This window comes from Polyergus mexicanus, unplaced genomic scaffold (assembly GCF_030449975.1).
Source record: "Polyergus mexicanus isolate NDT 795.1 unplaced genomic scaffold, iyPolMexi1.0 SCAF_16, whole genome shotgun sequence".
NCBI classification, from domain to species: Eukaryota; Metazoa; Arthropoda; class Insecta; order Hymenoptera; family Formicidae; genus Polyergus; species Polyergus mexicanus.
Window position 1 is genome coordinate 7,123,585 of NW_027223336.1, and position 25,713 is coordinate 7,149,297.

The following is a 25,713-nucleotide window of genomic DNA, read 5'->3' on the forward strand; positions in this document are numbered from 1 at the left end:
GATGTCTATATCCTTTATTTTGTCCAAAAGAAAGCAATATATAATCTCAGGGACTCTAATTATATAAATGATCTGTCTAATTATATAAATGAACAGTAGCACCACCTATACATTATTAATATAGTATTTAATCTTAATATATAAAGAAACAAACTACAAAACGTGAGATTTGTACTGTCTTTATGTTGCGACAACAGTGAAATATTTAATAAAGAAAGTTGTATTTTTATTACAATCTTTTTTTCCATTGGATTTGCATATGTATTTTTTACTTTTAAAAATATGTACAAAATATGTTCTGAGTAATTTAAACAAAGCAAAGAATTTTAAGTAAAAATTCTTTGCTGTTTAAGTTACATTTTTTTCTAAGGCCCCTTTTTTTATTTACTGTAACTAATACTAATAACAATTACATTTTTATTACATATTCGTACTATATATATAATTTTAATAAAATACATATACTGAAACATCTCAGATGTATAATAGGTAAAAAAATTGCTTCATCAATTTGCAAGTTTTTGTACCTATCATTCTCTATTATGCCATTTAATAAACGTGCTGTTATTCTGTTGCGTCCACAGCTAAATTATATTAATGTTTACTTTGGTCATTAAAAAAAAAAAATGTAGAAAGAACCAGTAAAATCATTTTAATAATTCATTCAAATAATCTATCAAATCTGAAAGTTTAACATAGTTTCATCCTCCTTTTATACCTATAAATTATAATTCAATATATACAAAATTAATCTAAATTTTGATATTTGTTCCCCATCTCCTTTACTCGCAAGAATTTAAAAGTTGATTGTGTTTCATCCAGCAAGATTTTCATTTTTATGATATCGTAATTATAAATTTAAAGAATAATAAATTTTATATAGACATTCCCCGTCTCTTAATTTGAAAACTTAACATATTAATCTTTATTTGCTACAATCCTAACGTGCTAAACACAGTAGATTGACAGTATACAGAGAAAATTTTGCAAGTCCATATTAGAATCTGAAATTGATGAAACTTTTAAACAAAAATAAAAGTTTTTATTCTATATTTTTGTATGAGCTATACTTTTTATATGTGCAGTACAAATCTTATTTAAACACATTGTGCGGCAGAACGAGTCATATAATTTTAAAAACGCTTCTGATCCATATGTTGATAATCATCACTTGTATCCCTCTCTTATAGAGAGTATAAATCCATAAAAAAATATAATGTAAAAATTAAATTATATAAGCTTGAAGTAAATAAAATATATCAATGATCTAAATGTAATAATCAGTCCCTGCCATATAATTTTGATAACTGAAATACTATTACGAGCAAGCTATCACACAAGCTCTGCAGCTATAATTAGTTGCCTCATGTTCTTGCAAAGATCGTATTTAAAAAAATGGATATTATATCAAATACCCAATAATCCTTTCATTTCTTCATCATTCACAATTAAATCTGATGTTTTGAAATTACTCATTATAATTATCTTAATATCTGAAATTGAATGATGCTGAAACAAATTTCACACTTTACAACCCAATAAATAAGTAATACAAATGTATACGGCTTCAGCAGATAATCTGAACAGTTTAAGTAAATAAACACACTTAAATATTTTTTTATGTTATTAGAGAATTGCTTGCGACGTAGACGGTGGTGGATTGGTTGGTAACGCAGGCACCGGACCGTCTGTCCAATGAATAAGCGAATGCTCACTCATTTGAGTACTCTGAAAATGGTCCTTCAAAAGAGTTTGGGAAAATGTACAATGCATTTGATACGCTTCGCTTTCACGAGTAGGATCACCGCAAATTCTATACAAATCTGTAACATCAATTATGTGTATATAATTAATTGTAGAAGATTGAATTGTTTCAATGCACAAAACATGTAAATACATACCTTTAAGAATGGCAGTAGCCCACAATTGTACATGTACATCAGGTATTTTAGAAGCTAATTGCATCGCAGGTGTAACCATATTCATTGATTCTCTACTATTACCCAATGAAAGAAATATGTGTCCCAAAAGCACAAGACTACACGAAGTGAGTCTATTCAAGTCTTCCGAATTTGCCATTTTTAATGTTTCTCTAAGATACCGTCTAAAAATCATATTTACATATTGATACATAAACTGTTTTACATATTGCTCCAGATTGTTTTATCTACATTTCTCTACTTTTCAAGAAATTAAATTTTTATATATATTATCTATAAGATATGAAAATAAATGTAGAAAAAGATTTTACTTTGCTTCATTATATCTAGCACCAAAGAAGGCTTGGAGTCCTTGTACATAATATGCAGCTGCCCTCAAGGAATGAGAATGTGATGGTAGAGATTCTGGATTTATCCTTTCTAATAACGCTCCTAGTTCGGCATCTCTTTTTGTTCTGAGATATACTATTGCTAAATTCAAATTCGCGAATGTCCAAAGTTCCCTCTCTTGTGATGTCTGAAATGAAGGTAAAATAATCTCTTTTACAATGTCGCATTTAATATAGATATAGATACTTTGTCAACTTAATTTAAAATTAAGTTGTTCAATCTGTGACAGTAACCGAAACAATAAAAATAAAAAAATATATGGGTTAGTTTTAAGTACAATAAGACCTTACAAATCAACTTGTACAATTTATTAAAGATAGATAACACATTTTTTCTTACTCTGAGTGCAGCGGTAAATTGAGCCTCTGCAGCTTCCATACAATTCATAGACATTGCATATAAACCTAGTAACGCATGTAATTGCGGTCTATGGCCTTGAAGTAATCTAGGCTGTCGCCTGCAAAGCTGACAAGCTTGAGAAATTTCCGCGAGAGCCACGCTTTTATTTCCCATTACAAGCCGACACATAACTATATGCTCCAAAAGCATTAATTGAAATACAGACAAGATGGGCTTATTATCGACAACTGTAAGATAATAAAAATTTTTAATTTTTTGAGCCAAACATTAAATTGATACAAGGGAGCAAAAGATATAATGCATATTTACTTTTCAGTTTTTCAATTTGAGTAAGGGCTTTATCGGTATATTTCTGAGCTTTATCCATATATCCAGCTTGCATAGAATGCATGACAGTTACTAAATAAACCAAAACATATAGATGATCTTTTGGCATCCATATAAACATATCTCCTATATTGGAACCTGTAACTACATCATCAGTCGGCCAACTAGGAGACATTATAGTCTGTATACTTTGTTGCAATTGTTTTAAACAAGGTTTCACACTTTTCACCTAATTTGAAAACATATAAGAAAATCAATTATATTAATAATAAATAATAGTTTCACATATTATATTTACTATATACAGATTATAATACTCATAAGTATATTCGTACCTGACCTGCCATGAGGTAGTGACATACTTGGAGAACTAAAAAGTAGACTTTCAGATATTCCTTTTGATGTGGACTACCTTGCCAATTTTCTACATGATGTCCCGCTGAATTTAAAAGAGGGTGAACCTCTGTGAATTTTTTGTCTATTAAAAGGAGCATGCACCGAGATAGAAGAAAGAGTACTCTGGTGTAACTGGCGTTGCTTATGTGAGAATAATCCACGCCCACTGCAAGTAGACTGCTCGCTGCGACAAAGTCCTTCTCCGAAGCATGAATTTGCTATAAATCATAAATTACCATTTTCTAGAAACACTACTTCTAGACACTATTTCCAGAAATGCAAAATAATCTTTGTTGAATTTACTGCGAGTTGAAAGATAAGCCTGCAATGCCAGTAAACATTGTGCTGAGATAATTCTATCGCCTTCCTTAATATCGGTTTACTTAGATTTGGCTGTTGTTGTTGTTCGTACAGTTCCGCAACCACACTGGCCGCCTCAAACTTCACATCGTCGAACGTATTTATGTTCTGACTCAATCGCCACTAATGAGAATAAACGAGAATCATTAGTAAAATCGTTGATAGTTCTAATTAAGGCTGATTATAGTACAATCGATCTGATTCCAAGTCACTTATACATATCATATATTTGTTATGTTATCGACAGTGCAAGGAGAGGTTAGAACGAAAGAGAAACAATGTCTGGGAGTCGTTTGAATTAGGAGAGAGGAATGGAACGGGAAAGGAACAGAGATTAACACATGGATCTCGACGCACAATCGTGCGAACGAAATAACGACTAACCGCTTGATCTAAGTGAGATCGCGCCAAATCGATGTTTTTCGTATGCGTGAGCAGGATGTTGCCAAGCTGAAGATGAGTGCGCGCCTCGACGCGCGGTGGTGGCTTGAAGTGGAAAACTGCCTGTAGACACTGAATGCACGATTTGACATTTGGTGGATTTGACGTACGAAAGTTCTCGGCCAAACCCAGCAACGAGAGATACCAAGCGTCCTGAGAAGACGCCATTTTGACATTTCACATACGACGGATGGACGGATGGACGGCTGGACGAACCCTATCGTAGGAAACTACGAGCATATTACGAGCCTGTTCTAACCTGATCATGCGCACAACAATATTTTCATTCGTAATAACATGTATATGCACCTATCTTCACTTTATAAATATAATGTAAAGAAAGTCTCCTCTTATTATTGCATATACTATGCCGGTGTGAATCTATCTGTACGTGTCTTCCACCGATCATTATAAACAATATCGATTATTTAGCGATACTTGAGAGTTTCATAGTATACGAGCATCGTAATGTCAGTGCAAAAAAAGAAAAAAACATCTGTGTCATCTTGTCCCGTTTCGAAAGCATAAAGAAAAAAAATCATCGATCAACATGAGATATTGTTCGCGATGCGTACATACGCGCTTGCTCTTCGATCATCTTCGATACTAAATTCGCTTAAAAACACGTCGCACGTCGCACGTCGCACACCGCACACACACTTTCTATCGTCAGTAAACACGGAATTGTACGGAAGTTCGTCGGTGGGGAATGACATGCGCAGATTGGCTGGACGGTAGTGGGGACTCCCATCTTTCCGTTGCGAGCAAAGGCAAAGGAGAAGGAGATCTATAAAACTGCAGGCAGCAGAAAGCAGAAGGCGAGAGGTAGTGTTAGAGGATCGTCGTAAGGAGATGTAGATATATACGAGAGCACGAGTTTGATTTTTCCTCGGTTGCAGTGACTGTTATTTGTGTGTGCGATTTCGGAGTCAACGGGTAGAACGAGATCGACGCGGCGCACGAGAAGACAAAGAAAGAGACGGAGCGAAGAAAAAAAAAAGCAGGGCGAGCATACGGTGAGAGTCCGAGACGTAACAGGGCGTGTGTAACGAGAAACGGGACTTCGCTTAGCGAGGTGAAATTCGGAGGGACGGGTGCTACGCGCTCGAGCGATCGGCATATTTGCAGCTGGGATCTGGCAGCGCCAGGGATTCCTGCCCATCGCGAAGCCAAACAACTCGCGTCCGCCATTTTGCGATAGAAGCCGTTGTTGTGCTCGGCAAGCGAGGGGAACGCGCGTTCTCTGTGTCAGAGAATAGGCCGCGCGAAAGCGGCGGGAAAGAGGCAGGAGGAAGGAGACGCTAAGGTGGCGAACGGTCACCGGATGTGGTCGAATTTGCGAGGAACGCGCACTGGGAGGACCGCGAGAGAAGAGGAACACGAAGCGAGGTAGCATCACGCTAACAGGTTTTCAGAGTGCCCCGCCGCATATTATTCTTTCGCATCGTCATCATCATCGTCGTCGTCTCGTCGTCGTAGTCGTCGTCCCCACCATTGCTCTATCCTGACCACTGTGATTATTGCGCAGTTGGAAAACTTGCTGAGCACTGACGCCGAGGAACGTGGGATATCGCCTCCGAGAGGCAATCCGCGAAAATTAACGGTGAGAGAAACGCATTGCGATCTCCTTTCTACGATACTTGTTTATAATAGTTTCTCGAATGGTATATACTATATCGCTCGAGAATAATCTTGAAATGCGTCCAGGAAACCGATGCCTCAAGAAGGCCGGAAGAGGCCGGCTTATTCTAAAACGTAGAAATAAGATAAGGAACAAAGAACGAGTCATTCTAAAGCGTAGATATAAGATAAGAACAAATATTGTGTCCGTGTGTATGTGTGCACGGACTCGGCCTTGATAACGTAAACAATGTTTTATTAATACGAATATCTTTATATTCTTTCTATAAATCTCAATAGATGTAAAGTTTTGATTTAACTTCTAGCCATCATGTCTCTTGTAAATATTGTTTTTTATAGTGCTTTCCTTAATTTTCAATAAGCATAAATAGAGAATTAAATCAAGGATCGAATAATTTTTATGATAATTATTTATATCAAAATCTTTCACACAACATTGAGATTTATGGAAAATAACAAAGTTTGAACAGATATTCGTATAAACTATAAACGCAACGAAATAGTGTTTATTTAAATTTTTGCATGTACACATATTCCTTTTGCTTTTTTCTTTTTTTACGTTTTATTATGATTCGGGATCTTCCTTGGGTTTCTTGGATGCTTGCCTATAAATGTACTTACTATAATTCTATTTTATACAATATATATGACGATAATTAACAATGAAACTAATATTGAAATGAAATTGATTTCGTCCTTATGAAAAGTATCCATTCAGATGTGTATCCTTAAAACGAGAAGGGTATCTTAAACGCATCACAATGCTTTGAGAAAAATGTTCTTTTTTAAAAAACATAAATATATAAATATTCGAAATACGAAATAATTATTATTGTACATATCGCAAATTGTTAGATAGCAATTTCAAATAATATCTTATTACGATATATAATAATAGAGTTGTAATATAAATTTTACATTTTTATCTTTGCACCTTACACATTAATAAGCGTAAGTACACATTTTTCGTTGCGATAAAATGCTGCAGTCCATAATATTTACGTAGAGATAAATGCACGTCTTATCGAGAATTGTTACAACGCTTTTCATTGTTATGTAAACACGTAAATCGTCAGCGTACAAATACTTTTACGCTGAAATTATGTCCTATAGAAGAACTCGTTACAATGTCGAAATGAATGAAGTTTGTAATATGATGCATTATTTCGTTTTTCATCGCATTATAAATATACATGTATATCTGTGTCTCTATTTCAATGTAAGTATTCAATGTCTTAATAATCGTGCAATAATACAATCGGGTATAATTTCTGTCTCTGTTTATATATTTAATATCTTAACAAAATATTGAATATACGATACATACATATTCATTATTATAATTTATCATTTTTAGTGATAAAAAATGAAAATGAAAATGTTAATGCAAATAAAAAATATTTATCTTACAAAAGCTATCCAATTTCGGTTTTCGGTATATTTGCAAATGTAACATTTGAAACTTGAGAAGTTTTGTGTTTTTTCTTCGTATAAGTAAAAGAGGAAATGCAATAGAAGAAAAAATTTTATTTTAGAAAGTTGCATTAAAAGAGCTCTTTGAAATATTTTCTTTTTACCTGGAGTTTTTAATTAAAAATACCTGGAAGATAAGAAAATTTTCAGGGAATTTTTTCACAAGTTTTGAGTAGACACCCTGTTATAAATAAACAGAATCAGAGGATATAAAAAATGCAAGTCGTATGTTTTGATAAATCTCTTTTCCTATTGTAGGCCGACGGATTGGTCGGTCTCGTGAGGAGGGTGAGTGACGAGGATACGAAGACGAGGAAAAAGAGACAAACATCCGAGCCATGACGAATTCCGCGCCCAAGTTAGATAATGCCAAGGTGGACCGACAGGCCTCGCCAAAGGTCGGGTATCAATACCAGTACAATCATCACCATCAGCATCGTTCCAACAGTAAATCATCGCCATTCCTCTACAAGAACAGTCGCCATGCCGCCAAAAACACCAAAGACGGCCGGCAGAGCTGCAGCCCATATAGCTCGTCATCCAAAAGTCCGAGAAACTCGCCGCAACAACAGCAGCAACGCTGTGAGCAGCGCAGTCCAAGCAGCAGCCCGACCAACAACAGTTTCTACGCGGGCGCTAAGTTCTCCGAAACACCATCGCCCGCGAGTGTGCCCAAACCGCCAAGCCATTGGATGAGCACGGTGACTGGACTGATGGATGGCTGTCATCAATCGAACAATGCGAGCGACTATTCGAGGCAACTACGTATAATGCTGAAAGTTCAGGCTTGATACCCAAAAACTAACAACGCGTCCACCACCATCGTTCAAGAAGAGAGGCGATCGTCAGCAGCTTCTAGAGAATCAGGTACGGTAGGAAATCATCGATAAGTCATCGGCCAAGAAGATAGCGGGAATAATAAAAATAATAACGATGATAACGACAGATGATGATGGTGACACCGTGTGCAGGTCGTACACACGGTTTTTCGATTTTATCCCGCGAGTGGATACCGTAATCCGTTCTTTACGCTAAGATACACATCCAGCATACAGACTTTAACCGTAGACTATACACACGGCGGGATTACGACGCGATGCATCGGTGCGCCCCGATGTCGCGATCGATGTGTGTGTGTGTACGCGCGCGTGCGTGCGCGCGCGCGATAGAGATACATGCATTATATATGTATATTGCGTTCTCTGGAACTCTCATCACGCGCCATCATACGCTGTGACAAAATGTAAGTAATACTGTATTTTAGATTATCGTAGAATATCGCTAAACTTTCAACACAAGGAGAGCCCTACGTACGTGCATACATATATTATCTATACAACATCGGAACACACAGAAAGAGAAAGTACATTCTCAGTCTGACGATACGATAAGCGGACGAGCGAAGTTGCGCTTCGCGATTTTGTCATACGAGATGTGCTTCAATATTAACGCGTTGAAAAGAAACAAGAAAAGGTGTCTGATAACTCTTTGCGAGAACTCTTTTCAAAGCAGCTTTGAAAGATCGCGTTTCGCATTGCTCTCAAGACACCCAATGTTTTCGCGCGCGTTTTTATCTCGTCAAACTCTAATCATCCTAGCAGCAACATTGGAAACGTCACGGCGCGTACAATTTGCTGTTTCATAGCACGGAGATGCTGGACAAATGATTATTCGTTTAATAGCCGCCCGACTAATGATCGTTATCAGTATATTTCTTTATTAACAGTTTCTTTATCATTTTGATACAGATTAATTTCGAGTAGCCCTTTTTAGTTTCAGTTTATTTTTCCTTTTTGTTTTTTTGTTGGGTATATTTTTATTTTTTTGCTATTCTGCTAGACTGTTTAAACGTGAAATAAATATATAAGATGTAAGTTTTGAGTTTTATAGTGCATTTAAGGAGAGTGGTAGTTAAATGTATGAATGACGTAGTAGACAGAAAGGATTAATACAACAGAGAAAATCTGAATGATAGACGAAAATTCACGAATGATTACGAATGAATACTTCGATTGTATGAATGTTTCGGATATATCATAATAATCATTACGACATTGCATCAAATCCAAATTTTGATCAAATTTTTCGTGCTTGTCTCTCGGCATATTACAATAAAATCACTAATATAATTGCACATAAATTTAAATTTTATTTTTATTATAGCAAGGAAGAGTGATAGTAGAGACGGACAGACAAAGTGAGATAAGAAATATTGTCAGATTCGACCGTTACAAAGACGAAATATTTTTCTTATTCATAATCGATTTATAATAGATTCAATTTGTTATAAATCTCTCTTAATGTAATACTATTAATGTGATTGTCGTGATGATCGTTCTGTTGTTTTTGTAAAATTCAAGTACTAACATATTATTATAATACTTTAGACGAGAAGGATAAAGGACAAGAGTTTTTTAAGGGAAAGAGAACAATATTAGCGTCGCCGTTACCTAGTAGCCTTGGTTAACTAACGTTTGATTAAGTGATTGTCTATTTTTTCTTAGATCGTAATCATAGCTGTAACAGAGAAATAGGACTTGATAACAACGGTTAAAGAGTAATACTGTGTCCCTATCAACGGATGCAAATTCATAAATAGATAAAAGCCGGAACAAGGTTTAATAATGACCGACATTGACTCAACCGTCCTTAAAGCGTTCTTTGTGCGAGTTTACGGAAAGTTCTGTTATGCTAACAGATTTAGGAAATAGGACGATGCACTAAAGTTTTTCGTTGTTTATAATACTTTACAATTGTCATATCAAACTCGCATCACTTCTATCTATATTGGACAAGTAAATAGACTTAATCTATTATAATACACAATAACGATAACAATAATATTAAGGATAAATAATAACAATGATAGTAGTAAAATAAGGCCTTAACGATACAACAGCGTGGAGAATACGATCGTGATTTAAGTTTTTAAAAAATTCGTGTTATCTCTCTCTCTCTCTCTCTCTCTCTCTCTCTCTCTCTTTCTCTTTCTTCATAATAAGCAAAATTATTTCTAGCCACATACTGAGCAACATTATTTAATGTAGTATTTTAATTAATGTTTTTTTTTGGGGGGGGGGGTAAGTTTTCTGATAACTTGCAATAATTTTCTTGCAACATTTATTTATATACATTTATTTTTCTTCTTACGTTAATTCTTTCTTCGATAAGCGATTAATCTTAAATAAGATGAGTTTATGGAACGGTTGTGAATGTGAGATATGAAAAAATAGACTCGCATAAATATGGAGGATGCAAGATTAATAGAAAGTTAAAGAAATGATATCAAAATATGCAATTTCGATTTTTCGATATTGCTCGCTCCGTATATTTATAGTTTTGTAAGACAAAATTTGAAAAATATGACGCGCGCGCACGCGGTATCTATAGCAGTTGACACATAATCGTGCGTTGAGCTAACAATCGATCGATTTGATTTATGATGTCGGAGATTATTGAAAGGAAGTATATATTTCTATATACAGATAGACAACGGATACTTGTCGATTGTAAATTTGATTGTAGATTGTGAGATTTTTTTTTCGGTGTTAAGCACCGTGCTCAATGGCTCGAGAGAGAAAATCGATATCCCGGGATACGCGCGAGGAGAAAGTTTAGAACTTGTTTCCTTTTGCCTTCGGACTTTGATTTATATGCGCGAAGAATTGCCAGTCCAGAGATTATTTTTATATGATTGGGACGCACTTTCACGTTCGGAATTTATTTTGTTTATCGTCACACAAAACGCCGATAATGAATCTAAATACATGTCTTTACACGAGAATCAGTCGAAAAAAATAAAATTACCACATCGAAATTTAATTATGTGGTAGATTACGAAGAATTAAAAGAAATAATAGTAATAAAAATGCAATCATTTTGCATTATATATATTCTTTTTTTTCGTTTCTTGTCTTATTCTTCCGCGAGTTTTACAACGACATACGGAATAGTACTGGTTAACATCTCGGGGCCCTTCTTAAATTTATGCTTTATTTCTCAATGAAACAAATTGCACATCCGGTTACTGTACATATTAATGCATAACTCGATTATATTAAACGTCTAATATCTAAATCCGTACCGTTTTTTGAAGACATTTAATTTATTCTTTTCTTTATACTAATTATTATTTTTCGCGAATCATATACATTTTTCGCGAACAATACTGATCGTATCTCTTACAAAAGCCGACGAATCAATTTAGTCATTTAGTCCGATCGTTAGATGTAAAAAAATGCGAAACTGCGTCTCGAAACACATTGTGATATTTAATGGCCCATAAGAGTCTTCGAACCAGTATGCTTCAAGGTTGTCAAGGTCTCAGAATTCGCGGTAGATTCATTGCACGAGAGAGAAACAAATTAAACACTGCCGTCCGGTGAAAGAGAGAAAAAGAGGATAAATTAAGCGGAAACATACGTATTTATTATTATAAAGACGCGCATGCCAATCAGTCTCACGATCCCGGAATAATAATGTGTAAATATCAGCTGTATAAACAGAAATTGTATAATTTCGATTGTATAAATTTTCCTCTGTAAAATTAATGTACATATGCACGCGCGAATCGTCTGATCGCGGTCGATAGTAGTAACAATTTTTGTTTTATTTCTTGTCGAGAACGCGAGAATTACGAATTGAACATTCTTGTGAAAAGCACGCGCACATGTAATTGGCATTTCTAGAGGTCTGTATGATTGGCGCCAGGCTCGATTTTTCCTTATCGATTTTACGGCGCAAACGTACAACCGGAAAAAAATACGCGGATAACGAACTAGATGGATGGGGTTGGAAAGAGAAAGAAGCAGAACAATAAAAAAAAATCAATCGTTTTTAACGAGAAGAATCGATGAGAAATTAGCTGTGATGATGATTCAATAGATACCATTAATTTAAAAACTACAAAAACACTAATCAATACAATACATATGTATGTATGTGCGTGTGTGTGTATGTATGTATGTGCGCGCACGGGTTTGTGTATGTATGTACACATATGTACATGTATATTATATATGATAAACCAATTTAGAGAAAGAAAACAGAAGTAACTTTTAAGTACGATAATTATGAGAATAATGATGTTAATAGTTGGATAAAAATATTATGATAAAAAAACGAGCGAATAGGAAGAAGAGAGAGAGAGGGGGGAGAAGCACCTTCTTTCTCTCTGTATCTTTCTCTCGCTCTTTCTTATAAGAGAGGGCATAACATCTCCGTATTCTTCACGCTTTAATATTAATTAAACGTAAATTTTTGACAGTTCGATAGTACTATCAATACGGACGCGCTCGGAAGCTCGAGAGTGCTTTGGGCGCGATCGAGAGAAAAGAACAAAAAAAAAAGAAAGAGAGGGGCACAATAATCCGAGCGTATCTAGCTCGTGGCTTTAAAACGCGATTCAATTGTCGTGATTATAAGACATACACACACAAATATAGCTGATAATTATAGTTTATAATTGAACGTGCCGACGTGTGGTTGGGTCGTCCCGAAAAACGTGGATCGACGAAAAGCGAATTTTCAAATGAGCAATCGTTGCTGCTGCGGCGATCCTTGATTAAGATAGCATGCATTTTAGGAGATACTTTAAGCGTTTTTTTGACGCGTATCTACGTGTAACACTTGATTAGATTTGCTTCGTTTCTGGGCAAAGAAAATAACATCGAGTGTAATCATGTACGATCTCTCTTTAAAGAGAACTCGGCAGAGAAACGCCAAAAGTCCGAGCAAAATCATGATCTTCTTTTTTCATTTAAGGGAAAATGTGCAGACGGGGGACGACCCATTTATCGGTCAACATACAATTGTGATATTGTAATGTACAAAATCGCAATATAAGCTTGGGCTTAAGTGCGCGAGGTTTCGAGAGTCGGTAAGCGCGAAAAAGGATAGAAGGACCGTTTTCAAGGGGATCGCGATAAGTTTAGGAAAGCTTTGCGTCGCACCTATCGAAACATCGATAAGGCTGATCGTATATTGGGATCTATTAATGCTTTCGATAAATCCTCAAGATTTCTCTAGTGATTGATACTTAATTACTTGCTTTTACAAAGCGGATTTTTGAGCGAAAGAACTATACTAACAAAAGTCGTTTCACTGAAGCGGTATAAATTATACTCGATAAATATGCAATTTTTCCATGGCAAAGAAACGTACAGTGATAAAATAAGCATCGTTTTATTTACAAAGTCAAATCAGATTCCGTCGCAAATAATTTTGACTCGAGGTGCATTTAAGCGTTTCACTTTCTAGATTTTCAATAGCCATATTTTTCAGCGAATACAAGATATATAATTAATCTCAATTAGTAACTTGAGAATTTTATTTGTTCTGAAAATAGAAAATTTCGATTGCGTATATGTATCCTGCCTTCGCTGTTTTTGTCCAAATTATTAATGTATCTCGTTTCGTTAGTTACATTTTGCTTTTCGCTCGTATTCTATTGGCATATAATTAAAAAAAAAAATAGATAGTTCAACATTTTGTTCGTGCTTTCTCTCATAATAATAATAGTAGTAGTAGCAGTAGTAGTAATAGTAGTAGTAGTATATAGTAGTAATAGAGTAACAGGAAAAGAAAGAGAGAAGGAAGAAATGCTGTTAAAATTTTACGATGCTTTTTAGAGATTTTTCCTAAACTTTCTTACAAATACTTTTTAAAAAAGTATGCAGTATAAAGATAAAGAAAATCATTTTGGTACTTTCACTAGGAATTCTTTGATATAAAGTTGATGGTTTTTTTAATTTTAGATTAGGTTCCTTCGTAATCTTTCTCTGTGAGAGGAACTTGTTTTTTTCTTGAACAAGTATAAAGTATGACATGGAATGGAGTGGTTTCTGATGAACATTCGTGAATGGAATAGAATGCTAAATTCGCATATAGTTTTTTTAACAAATAATAAGTTTTTGCATAAGAAAAAGAGTCACGGTATTAGTTTTTTTAATGCCTCTTTTATTTGTAATGGAGTATACACACAGTACGTTTTTTAAGAAAAATCTTTGTAGATACGTGGACGAACAATTGATATAATTTTTCATTTTTTCATGTAACGCAATAGTTAGGCGGTCCTTTTTTTATTCATTTCGCATTATTGACAAAAATTTAAAAATGTTTTTATGAATGATGAAATAAATGGATTATTTGAAGCATGCATGCACATTTTCAAACTTTACGAACATCCATCGTTGTAGAGAGCAATGCGGACTACTTGAATACGTAAGCGAAGATATTGAAGCTCATCGAGAAAAAAACCAACGTGTTCGAACAGATTGACGAGCTTTCTCACGATTGCGCCTCGAATTTTCTGCTTTTCGTTCGATCGACAAAGAGGGAAATTCTAGGAGAAGCGTTCTGCGAGAAAAATTTGAAACTCTTAGTGTCCAAACTCGCATACGCTCGCGTCTTATCATATCGAGCACTGATCATAACAGGGACACAAACACACAGTCACACGAAACACTATGTCGATTAATTACATAAGCCTTAATTTTAGGATTAAGTTTACAGAACGAAACGAAGGAGAAAAGGAGAGAGGAAAAGAAAGAGAGCGAGAGAGTATAATTGTTGTACCGAAGCACTTTTTTATGATTTAATGTTATAAATTATTCAGAATCAGTTTTAGAACCGCGACAAGCGACGCATAACTTTTTTTTTCCACGATATCATTTAATTTTTAATATACTCTTCGACGAGAGATATAATACATTCCTTCGACTTTTTTCTTCTCTCCGCGAATTTATATCATTTGCGTTTGACGCTAAATTTTGTCTTTCGTGCCTTTTTTCGTATCGCTCACCGTCTTATTCGTTATTGATTTCTCTTTTTTTTTAAATTAAATTTTAAGCTTTATTATTAAAAATTGTCGAGGCATGAATTTCGATCTCAATCGTTTCATCTCGCCAAATATGATTTATTAGAATCGTATAAGCGCGTGTGTGACATAGCGCATCTGCATATTTACACTCTGGAAAAGCATTGCATATATATGTAGAAGAGAATGGATAAAATTTGGCGTATGTAATTGGGTGTATAGGCCATTATAGATCATTGATTATCGATCAACATTTCTAATGTATAATACTTGATTCTTTTAATTCAGATAAAGCTGCAGGCTGCATCGGAAAGACAAATAGATCATGCATTAGAAATTGTTCATTGTCTTCTGCACACCTTTGTAAATGTGCGATGTGTTTCTGGTGCGAAGCCGCATTAAATGCGTACACGCGCCTATACGCATAACCCGGTGAACATTTGATTTAAAAGACATTTCGAGGCGCTAGGTAGTTTGTTTACAAGTATGTGGTCGGATATAACGTTTGTTAACAACGGCGGAAGGAAGAAGTTTCTTCGCTGCTTTGCAAAGCATTTCGCGCACATCCTCCTCGACGGAGGATCGACCCGTCGACGACAATATTTTTTATCCTTCCTTCTGCCGCCGTTTACATGGCTGCGTGACGCGACGATGCGAGAGAGAGAGAGAGAAAGAGATACGTCGGATAATTTATATGTACACGAGAGGATGCGATACTTCGAGGTGACGCGTCTCGCAAGAGATAGGATCGTATTTCTCAAAATACGGAAAATATACGAAATGTCCTGTTTCTCGTATCGTGGCGATCGTATTGCCGATAACGAAAAAAAGATTGTTCGCCAGTACGGCGAGAAAATGCATTGACTATTTGAGCGAATCGAAAGACCATGTACCTTGATATATATACAATATATATAAATATAGTTTAGCGTATTTCCAGAGAGAGACGATGAATGTGTATGTGTGAGTATATGCGAATGAATATGATAGAATGAGTGTCTGCCAAAATCGGGGAGAGAAAGAATGAAAAAGAGTGTTGAGAGTAAAAAGAATACAAAATATATATAGAAATATATATATCTACTGAGAGAGAAATAGAGAATATATATGTATGTATGAGCAAAAGAGCTTCCTTCTCCAAGAAGGACACATTTATTCTTTTGATCCATCATCGAATTTTTTAATAAGATATTGATACCAAGGGTTTAATAAAAGAGAGAGAGAAAAATAAAGGATAATAGGTGGACGTATACTATTAAAAGTATATTATTAAGTAAGCGTTAAATGTACTTTTTCATGCCATCACACGTACGCTTGATCCATATTAACCTTTATTTATCTCTTAATAAATATTTGGCTTTATAGAAGCTGGTAACGTAATGATAAATATATAAATACATGGCGCAGTAATTGGAAAAATTATTCGGAGAAGGATCACTGGAAAAAATGTGTCATTTTAGATTAAAATTGTTTTCGCGCGCGCATGGCACAAATTTATATTGTAAGATATTTGGTCGTCGTTGCAAACGGCATACGAAACACGTATTTTCTTCAGCGCGCGTGTGAAAGCAACTTTCTCATTCGATAAATAAGCATGTTTGTAAGGTTTTATTTTTCCTCTTAATTTCTTGATACATGGAGGAAGGAGGAATATTTATGCGCACAATCTGACTATTGATAAAGAGATCTCGCTATCATTAAGATAAGAATGATATTGAATTCTTAAAATTTCGATATTGTCTGATAATGATTTGAACTGATAATTAATCTATCGCATCTTATGTTTAAGAAGATATACCATCATATGTTTGAAACATATGGACAAGAGATTATGTTCTTCGTCCTTTTTTTGATTCTTTTTCTTTATTTACCGAACAATCCTCTTTAGATATGTTGGCATGATTTTTTTTAAAAAGCTATCGTCGATTTATTTTACCGAATACGCAAGAATAAAACGAGTATTATATGTAATATAAACATTTTAAAAATGTATATATTTTTATTTGAATTACTTGAGAATTATATTTATTTTAAAAATTTATATATAATATTTATATTTTTATATTTAAATGTTAGCGCTGGATTCGCATACATTTTCCGTACTAATCTTACAAAGACGAGAAAATTCGATACACGATTTAGCGCTAAATGAACATGTATTTTCAAAGTTAAATTGATGGCGTCATATCGAAAATTTTGTGGCATTTTGCGAAACAGAGATCATTCTCTGCGCACATGCATATTCCTCCCTCGTTCGTACACAACCTTGTTTCTTTGCATCTATTTTTTCTTCTACATTTGTTCTTAAGTTTACACTTTATACTTGAGCATCGCTGAATTATTTCCCGAAACTCTGGTCTGCTTTAATGGAACAATGATAGAAATACATAATATCGCGAGAGATAGAGAAAGAGAATGTGTTCGATATTACGCGAGTTGTTTCTCTTAAAAGTGGGTATGTGAGAGCGCAATCTCGAAAAACTATGAATATAAATGAGACGCGGGAACCAATTGATTTGGCACGTGTATTTTTAAGAGAAGTAAACGCTTTTGAAAGAAATTCCTCGCGTATGTGTAGTGGATACATTTTGTATTTGCAAAACTTTTAAAAGCGATGGTAATTCAACAATGCAAGCGTGTACGATCTTGAAGAATAATAATGTACGAATGATGTTATGATTATCATAATACGATCGCGCAGGTTGACGCGAAATTGTTATAAAAAAAACTTTCATGAATAATGATGTTGTCTTTTTGTCGATACAAGATGTATGCCTATATAAGATTGCGAGAAGATAACGGTATCGTTCCGTTGTCTCGAGAGAGAGAGAGAGAGAGAGAGAGAGAGAGAGAGAGAGTGTGTGTGTGTGTGTGTGTGTGTGCGCGCGCGCGCGTGTGTATGTGTGAGGAAGAGATAAAGAACTGCGAATCTAGAGGAAGTTAATAATAGTTAGTAAGAAAATTGAGTCGCGATCTCTGTGATGATGATAGCAACGTTGACGATAACAATGATGAAGATTTTCCCTGCTCCGTGTTTCTCTGACAATTTCTGTCGTAAACATGTGATGAGATGCAATTAACCTTCGAGGTTTTTAGAGTACATAAGATATAGAGTCGTAATCTACTATGTAGCAATGTAAAAGAAAAAACAAAAAGTTAATACTTTTAAGGTCTGACTGGAGCGTAATAGACATCATGTATTATATCGCGATTAAAGTTCAAGCTGTTTACACACGAGGAAGGATCATCGATCGACGATGATTGTGACAGAATAGTAATATGGACGATGATACACATTTAAATAGATGTAAATAAGCGAAATGAAAACGCGTATGAAGAGGGTGGATACTCTCAAAAACAAACAGAGAGGGAGATAATTATTTTGCTACGCGAGAAGAAAGGAAGACTTCCGGAAGCTGTGCAAAGTGTGATTCCTATTGGCAACTCGGTTCAAGCGGTTCAAGATCCAAATACCATTGCGACCGATTGTAGAGATCGCTCTTAACTTTGGGCAATATCTGCAAATGCGACAAGACAGAAGAGGGCGAAAAGGAAAGACAACGGAGAGAAACAAAGTGGCGAAGGAAGGAAAGAAGACTCGTCGTTCGCGCAAAAACGAGATCTATCGATCGTCTGTCCATCCAATAACAATTCATATCAGATATTTGCATTCCCAATCCGTACCGGACAACTTTTGCAAAAGAGTCACTTTCGCGATATGCATTCGCGAGGACAATACCGAGTGCCGCAAGAATCATGGTTTTCAACAGAGAAGGAAAAAAGTTATCTTCGATTCAGAAGTATTCCAACCAATGATCTAGAACGAATAATTTACAGCCAAGAAACAAAACTTTTATCTGCTCTTGAAGCAGGTGATTCAAAGGAGAAGGGATGCTATACTGAAATCGTGGCAATGGCATCATCGTGATTGCGCGGGAGGCGAGGAAGGTCATGTGGATAATCAGCTGATCGCCACCTTTCGACGCGCATCTCATTGTTTTCACCGCGGAACAATCGTCTCGTGCTTGCGCGTCCGACGAGAAGAATGAAGATTTGGCAAGAAAGAGAGAAAGAAAAGTGGAATGGAAGATTGACGGATGCTAATTTCGCTGTTACGTTCGAGAAGCTGTGCGCCATGAATCATCATAACTTTCTTTGTCTTTATTCTTGACATATATAAGAAAAATATATGAAGATCGATGGAGATTAAAAGAATTAGGAGATGGAAATAATTAAAGAAATCGAAGACCGAGATCGAAAGACGAAAACCATGGCGTTTTGAAAAGAACAACGTATAGACATACTAAATAAAGTTGGAGGCTTTCCGAAAGTTATTCGCTTAATACGCTCAGCAAGAAAGTGGAAGAGTCTTGCTTATGAGCGTAACTGTTTATACCATACTTTGCTTTGCACGTTTATAATGCCGGTGCGTTTCTCGAGGAAGAAACAAAACGAGAAGTATATAAGCAGAGATTCGACATAGAAGAGTGACGCAATGAAATGGAAAAGAAAGTGAAAGAAGTAGGAAGAAGAGTAAGAAAATGCAAGTTTTTCGGGTGTGAATGATTATCAAGACATGGAGCAAAGAGCGGGGCAGCAAGTATATATGAAAAAAGCTCTCCGTTCGTTAGCAGAACGATATCTTGAGTCTGAATGAATGGTTGAAGCGAATGTCAAGATCTCCAAGAAAAAAAACGGACCAAAAAATGTCTTTTTGAATACAAAAGGCACCAAAAAAATTATAAATGTAAAGGTGAAATCAGAGAGAGAGAGAGAGAGAGAGAGAGAGAGAGAGAGAGAGAGGGGAGTTGAATGTACGAGAGATGAAAGAAAGAATCAAAGGAAAAGATATGAAAGAGCTTGACGATGAAAAGAAGCGGAAAAAATTGAGAGCCAAAGAACAGTCAAGAAATTGGCGTGCAATAATATCCGATAAATTGATTCCGGTTGATGATAACCAGAGAAATAAACGTCGATTCTTCAATCACGCGAAGAAATCTAAGGAATCTTTATGCAACAGTCGAGTAGGCGGAGTAAATCGTAGCGAGTTTTACTAGAACTTTCCATTCCCGAGAATATATGATGACTTCCAGAGTATATTTCAGCACAACATGATTATACAACTACTTATAGGGGACGGAGTTCATATATTTCAAAATGTTTATGTGAATCATGTGTGACACACATATTCATATTATTGTTAAACAAAAAGAGAAAGAAAGAGGAGCAAAAGAGAGAGAGAAGAACAGAAGAAGAGGAGACGAGTTGCGGACTTGTCTGATGAATTTTGCGTAAAAAAATGCTGTCATTTTTTTAAGACATGATAAAAGAACCTTTGAAGTTTATACGTGTCGAAAAGAATAGAGCCAACATCTTTCCGTGACAAGCAAAGAAGGAAATCATTAAGATGGAGTAGAAGAAATTTTCAATTATCTCCCATTCGTTCTCCCTTTCCTTATTTTCCCTTTCCTTAAAAAAAGAATTATTTTACATCAAAATACTGAAAGAAAAAAATTAGCATGCAACTTTTGAACGTCTTCAAGATTCGCAAGATATTTCACGAGAGAATCACCTTTATTTTTGTTTGCCTATTATTTCCCTACCTTGTTACATTCCATTTTAACCCAGATTCTCCCGCATAATCCTTTCATTTTTTTAGGGTCCCTTCCGGGGACCCGCAAATGCATCACAAACGGTGCTGCATTCTCGGTCAAAGCAATAAACATATGCACGAATGTGCGATTAAGCATCCAAACTGTCCTTATCAGGACAAACTTTATAAAACTGTCCTTTTAAGGGCAAGGAACACTAAAGCATCTGCAATATATAAAACTGTCCTTTTTAGGACAAATCTTCATCGTACCTGAAATATAATAAAGTATTTTGTCCTTATACAATACATAATTTCCCATTATGTTATCTTTTTTCAGATCGCAGTTATATAATCGTATAAATAGAGGTAATAAATTTAGTTATATAATATTGCATAATTTATAGAGTGTATAATATTAGATTTTTCTCTATCAATATTCTGATTCTTTTTTAATAGCCAAATAGCCCAAATGTGAACATAGATTTATTATTAAAATAATCTATACCTATTCCTCAGTAAAATTGCAAAGTATATTCGTTATTAAATTGTTTTAATAATTTATTTTGCATGAAACAAATGTGTGTGTATATATATATATATATATAAATAATGTTTCTGAATTATCATCTTTGTTTCAGGGACGATCCTTGAATTTGGTGGGTATTTTCAACCTTAAAATAACGATGCTCCTAATCTGAGAAACGTGTTGCCAAGAATTATATATGCGTCATTGTTCCTTATCTATTGAGGAATAAAAAACACGCTATGACGTATAAGGAAAGAAAAAAATCAATGTTTTGTAATAGTTTATTTGCATAAAAACGTGGATATATACATGCAATATAGAGTATATGTAATATCAGTCCATTCAGCAAATATTGCAAGTAACCGGCGTTGATCAGAGTTATATTCAAAACAAGTGACGTGGAAATTTCCATATTTCAACGTTTGCCCGAACATCTCCAACAGCCAGAATATCTCTAAAATAAGTAAAATAAATATTAATTTCTATAGTATATAATTTTTTATCTCGATACTTTTTTTTAAATCTCTTGCGTTGGAATTATGGATACTTGCGTTACATTATTGTGCAATCACATTTGACGTGATAAATGGGAGACATTTTTTATATGTAAGTATGTATAAAAAATAAGTAAAGAACAGTGTATGTACTAGTTCTTGTTCTGTTATCTTCATATTAATAGTTATTTAGACATTAAAAAATGCGGAAATTAAATATACATATTCCAATGCAATCAATTAAAATATTCAAATTTTATTCTAGACCTTTTAATTAATTTATATTTTATATATATATAACTGTACACTGCCAAACTGTACACTATATTTTTTAAATAAAAATTAAAAAGTATTTCTCTTTATAAAGAAAAATACATATGCCAAGAAAACAAATAAACAAGGTATAAACATCGTAATCATTGAATCTAAAATTAGAAAGAGAAAGGAGTTTTCGGACGATGAATCATCCGAATTTAATTATCTTACGTATACCTCTTAGAATTTACGCGTAAGCTGCTGATGCTTTGTTTACTAGTAATTTCGAATTTCGGACACGTCATGGATTTAGCATCCGTGACATTGTAGAATTTTATATACGCATCCGCTCCGTACGCCGCAAATATGTCCTGATTGCCAATCATCCATGTTAATCCCACAACTGTATTATCCACAGAAATGGTTTGCTGACTGATGTGCTACAGAAGTATGCCCATATAACAAACAATTGCACAATAATGTACAAAATATAAAAAATTAAAATTGATAATACATAATAGATTTTAATTGTCTTTAAAAATTTATCTATCATACATTAATTATGTTATTGCGTTTGTTAGCGAAATACTTTAAAGGTTTTCATCTCTGACCTTGAATGATAAGTGAATCATCCATAAAAGATCGAACACATCACGTTTTACAAACAATTGTACATTCTTACACTGATATTGCGTCTATTAATGTCATGGTATGCTCTTGCATAAAAATAGTACATTCATATGCGTCGCTCGAATACTTTTGTAATTATATGCAATATTTATAGAAAATGATTAATATTTTCACAGTAAAAAATTCTATATATTTCAGTTTTTCATTTCTTTTTTTTAACCTTTTATGCAGAGAATTATATGTATCAGAAAATTTTTTAAATATATGATGCAATACATGGCATATGACTCATTTTTTAAGCTTAATGTGTGTGTGCGTGTATTTCAAATATTAACAATTTATTGAATTGATTGAAATTTGAAGTGGAACAGATTCCTTTTAAAAAAATACATGCATAAAGTATTGCTCTTTATTTCCATAGGTCCAAAATCGTGATTATAGCTATGGTAATATTAAAAAAAAAAAGGGAAATAGAATGATTTACCTCGTCAAGATTATATATACGAATTTCTTTATCTGTAGTACTGCTGACAAATAAATTATGTAACGGCGAGCATTTGATACAGGTAATGCTACCTTCGTGTCTTTCATATTCGTCGATTACGGGATCTATGAGCGTGGTATCTCCTGAAAAAGTGATAAGAATAAATTTTGTTTATAATGAAAATTTCACGTTTTTAACAGGCACAAACCTTCGATGGAAGTTACACTGTCTAAACTACATTTATAGATTCCACCACATAGTGTTCCAACGACAAATATACTAGGATGTCGTGGAGAAAAATCAAAACTCGTAATGCACAATCCTGCTTCCGCAGCGCGCTCGCGAGTACCTCCGGCGCTACGTGGTCTAGCATTTTCCACTGGATTACGTTCTTTGACTATCTTGAATCTAAAATACGATAGACATTTGCAATTTATTAAAAAACATCCCAGCAAGCAAATGATGCAAACTTTGCAGCAAACTCGAGTGTGTCCGCAAAAAGCTTAGCTTTTGCTGGCAATGTTTGTCGCAATAGTATGATGCACATTTTATGCAAATAATTGCTCTATTCTTGTCGCAAATTTGCTATTATAGCGCGTATAACAAGATTTGCTACTAATTGACGTAAAGTTTGTGTTACACCGTGAATAGCATCATATGTGTTCTTCTATGCGTAAAATTTACGAGCAAGCCATTTTCTATTATTTACAGCATTGTGAGACGAAAAATTTTGCCGTCCATTTGCTTCAAACTTTTTGACAAACCAAAACAAGACAAATGTTTGCTAGACAATTGTTGTCAAAATAAAGCACACCTTGTCGCAAAGCTTTGGCAAAACGTGATTTTAACATTCTTGGCTATCTGGGATCATATCTCTAAATATATTTAAAAAAAAAAAGAGAGGGAAAGGATATAGCTTATAATACCGTTTATGCAATTGGACGGTAGTAAAGTTGGTTGTCAATTTGTGAATCAGTATATATCCATCTCTGCTGGAACTTAATAATAGGGACACGTCATTCACTGATCTCGGTCTCCAACATACTTGAGATACACAATCGTTATGTGTATATACATGTGTGGGTGTAATAGAATCATCATTTCTAAGATTCCAGACCAATACATCCCCTTAAAGAAAAAGATAAAAATTATGTAAAAATGTATTAAATGTAACAAAATTTAAACTTTCCTTAATATCGTTTTTAATTCAGATTGAAGAAACTCACAATTAAACAATCCAGCTGCAAGAATAGAGGGTTCTGTTGAATGATAACATAATGTTGTAATACATCCATTTGTCTCTAAAGTTTTGGTAGGTTCATCAGTGAGATTATCCTCTATTGTTAAATTATATAATTGAATTGTAGAAAGATGATCACACCATGCTTCATGATAGATATGGCTGAGGCCTACTGCTAATGTACCACCAACTGTGCTCCATGATAGGTCACTTACTTTGATCTATAAAATGTTTGACATTAAATAGTTTATGTATATGATGTGATCATTTAATTTTATTAAAAATAGACATACCTGAGTGTCTGATTTTTTCAATGTGCTTATTTTTTTCATTATCTCTACATTAGCAGAGGAAGTTTCTGTAACATTAGGATTATAATCATCAAAAGCATTGCTACCATAAGCTTCGTCAAGGACTTCCAGGATTCCCGGTGTAACTTTTTTTAGAAATTCTGCCAATTTGTCATAATCTACTTGCATGTCTGTGTTCTGTTTATTTATTGTCTGAATCTAAAAATATAAAAAGTAATATTGCATAAAGAATCACAAAATGCAACAATATAACAATAAAAATATAACAATAATAGTATTTGATATAAAATTAGTAGTATTGAAGTATTAAAATAAGTAGTATTGAAGCAATAATAATTTAGAAGTCTTTGATATGTAAAAATTAAGTACACAAGATATGAATAAACACTTTTATAGTATTTAATAATGTTTTATTCACAAACTTTTTACCATTCACAATATTCATAATTTATAAAGCATTTTTTATTTATTAAATATATATAAGTTGAATAAAACTCTGAAATTCAATAAAATATAGCATTTTTTATAACAAGAGATACCCCAATACTCCTCGTATCTATAGTTTGCGTATCATCAACAGTATAAACTATTTCTGTAGTTTGAACATTTGCGGATGTTTCCAATCTGGAAAAATAAATGTATATAATATGTTTAATTATCAATTAAAACAAGAGAAAGTGTTAAAGTGATTGAAAATAATACAAATGGTAAAATAACATACTTTGTTGTAGACAATTCCGAACTGAAACTCACAACATCAAAGGACTTGGTATTAAACATTTTTCAATAGAATAAATCTTTTCACACTTGTCTCTTTTGTTTTAAAATTTAAATATGCAAGAAATAAAAGTAATTCAGATTACACTTTACGATTGATTATTTCAGCTGTCTTTAGGCTACTCTGAGTTCTGAGTTCTGGGACTTCAAACTGCTTGAAACACTGTGCTGAATTATATAGTACATTTAGGCTGCGGTCGAGAAAACGCTAGAGATGCTTCGAAGCATTGCATTAACCAATCAGAATAAAGAAATTTTT

At 34.2% G+C, this 25,713-nt stretch overlaps 3 protein-coding genes across 6 annotated transcripts; 1 reads left to right on the forward strand and 2 right to left on the reverse strand.

Moving 5' to 3' along the window:
* On the reverse strand, positions 1-5,677 carry Mau2 (Mau2 sister chromatid cohesion factor). Of its 3 annotated transcripts, none has more exons than XM_070308609.1 (9): positions 4,524-5,677; positions 4,158-4,431; positions 3,717-3,896; positions 3,353-3,631; positions 3,000-3,246; positions 2,670-2,917; positions 2,252-2,457; positions 1,902-2,104; positions 1-1,823 (listed from the first exon to the last, which is right to left on the reverse strand). In XM_070308609.1, exons 2-9 carry the CDS (start codon positions 4,380-4,382, stop codon positions 1,627-1,629), a joined length of 1,785 nt encoding a protein of 594 aa, XP_070164710.1. In that variant the 5' UTR covers positions 4,383-4,431; positions 4,524-5,677; the 3' UTR covers positions 1-1,626. The 3 variants fall into 3 exon arrangements, with proteins under 3 accessions (XP_070164710.1, XP_070164709.1, XP_070164708.1); XM_070308608.1 differs by having other exon boundaries at positions 4,158-4,444; positions 4,524-5,661; XM_070308607.1 differs by having other exon boundaries at positions 4,158-5,661.
* Positions 4,751-22,839, forward strand: LOC138940079 (proline-rich nuclear receptor coactivator 2 B). 2 transcript variants are annotated; one of them, XR_011447941.1, is made up of 3 exons: positions 4,751-5,817; positions 7,587-8,195; positions 21,376-22,839. XR_011447941.1 is itself a non-coding variant. In XM_070308612.1 (2 exons), exon 2 carries the CDS (start codon positions 7,667-7,669, stop codon positions 8,117-8,119), a length of 453 nt encoding a protein of 150 aa, XP_070164713.1. In that variant the 5' UTR covers positions 4,752-5,817; positions 7,587-7,666; the 3' UTR covers positions 8,120-13,187. The 2 variants fall into 2 exon arrangements, 1 of the variants encoding a protein (XP_070164713.1); XM_070308612.1 differs by lacking the exon at positions 21,376-22,839 and having other exon boundaries at positions 4,752-5,817; positions 7,587-13,187.
* Positions 21,471-25,713, reverse strand: LOC138940077 (cytoplasmic dynein 2 intermediate chain 2). The gene is made up of 9 exons (XM_070308610.1): positions 25,399-25,713; positions 25,217-25,301; positions 24,660-24,875; positions 24,353-24,587; positions 24,053-24,254; positions 23,335-23,534; positions 23,127-23,269; positions 22,250-22,452; positions 21,471-21,717 (listed from the first exon to the last, which is right to left on the reverse strand). Exons 1-9 carry the CDS (start codon positions 25,455-25,457, stop codon positions 21,648-21,650), a joined length of 1,413 nt encoding a protein of 470 aa, XP_070164711.1. The 5' UTR covers positions 25,458-25,713; the 3' UTR covers positions 21,471-21,647.

Bases quoted from the DNA above. Each gene is read 5' to 3' on its own strand.
- Mau2 (XM_070308609.1), bottom strand. From the start codon at position 4,382: ATGGCGTCTTCTCAGGACGCTTGGTATCTCTCGTTGCTGGGTTTGGCC. The intron at 3,897-4,157 runs GTTAGTCGTTAT...TATTCTCATTAG, and splicing joins GATCTCACTTAGATCAAGCG to TGGCGATTGAGTCAGAACAT. The intron at 3,247-3,352 runs GTACGAATATAC...TTTTCAAATTAG, and splicing joins ACTACCTCATGGCAGGTCAG to GTGAAAAGTGTGAAACCTTG.
- LOC138940079 (XM_070308612.1), top strand. From the start codon at position 7,667: ATGACGAATTCCGCGCCCAAGTTAGATAATGCCAAGGTGGACCGACAG.
- LOC138940077 (XM_070308610.1), bottom strand. From the start codon at position 25,457: ATGTTTAATACCAAGTCCTTTGATGTTGTGAGTTTCAGTTCGGAATTG. The intron at 23,535-24,052 runs GTATTATAAGCT...ATCGTATTTTAG, and splicing joins ACCGTCCAATTGCATAAACG to ATTCAAGATAGTCAAAGAAC. The intron at 22,453-23,126 runs GTAAATCATTCT...ATACTTCTGTAG, and splicing joins GTATATATAATCTTGACGAG to CACATCAGTCAGCAAACCAT.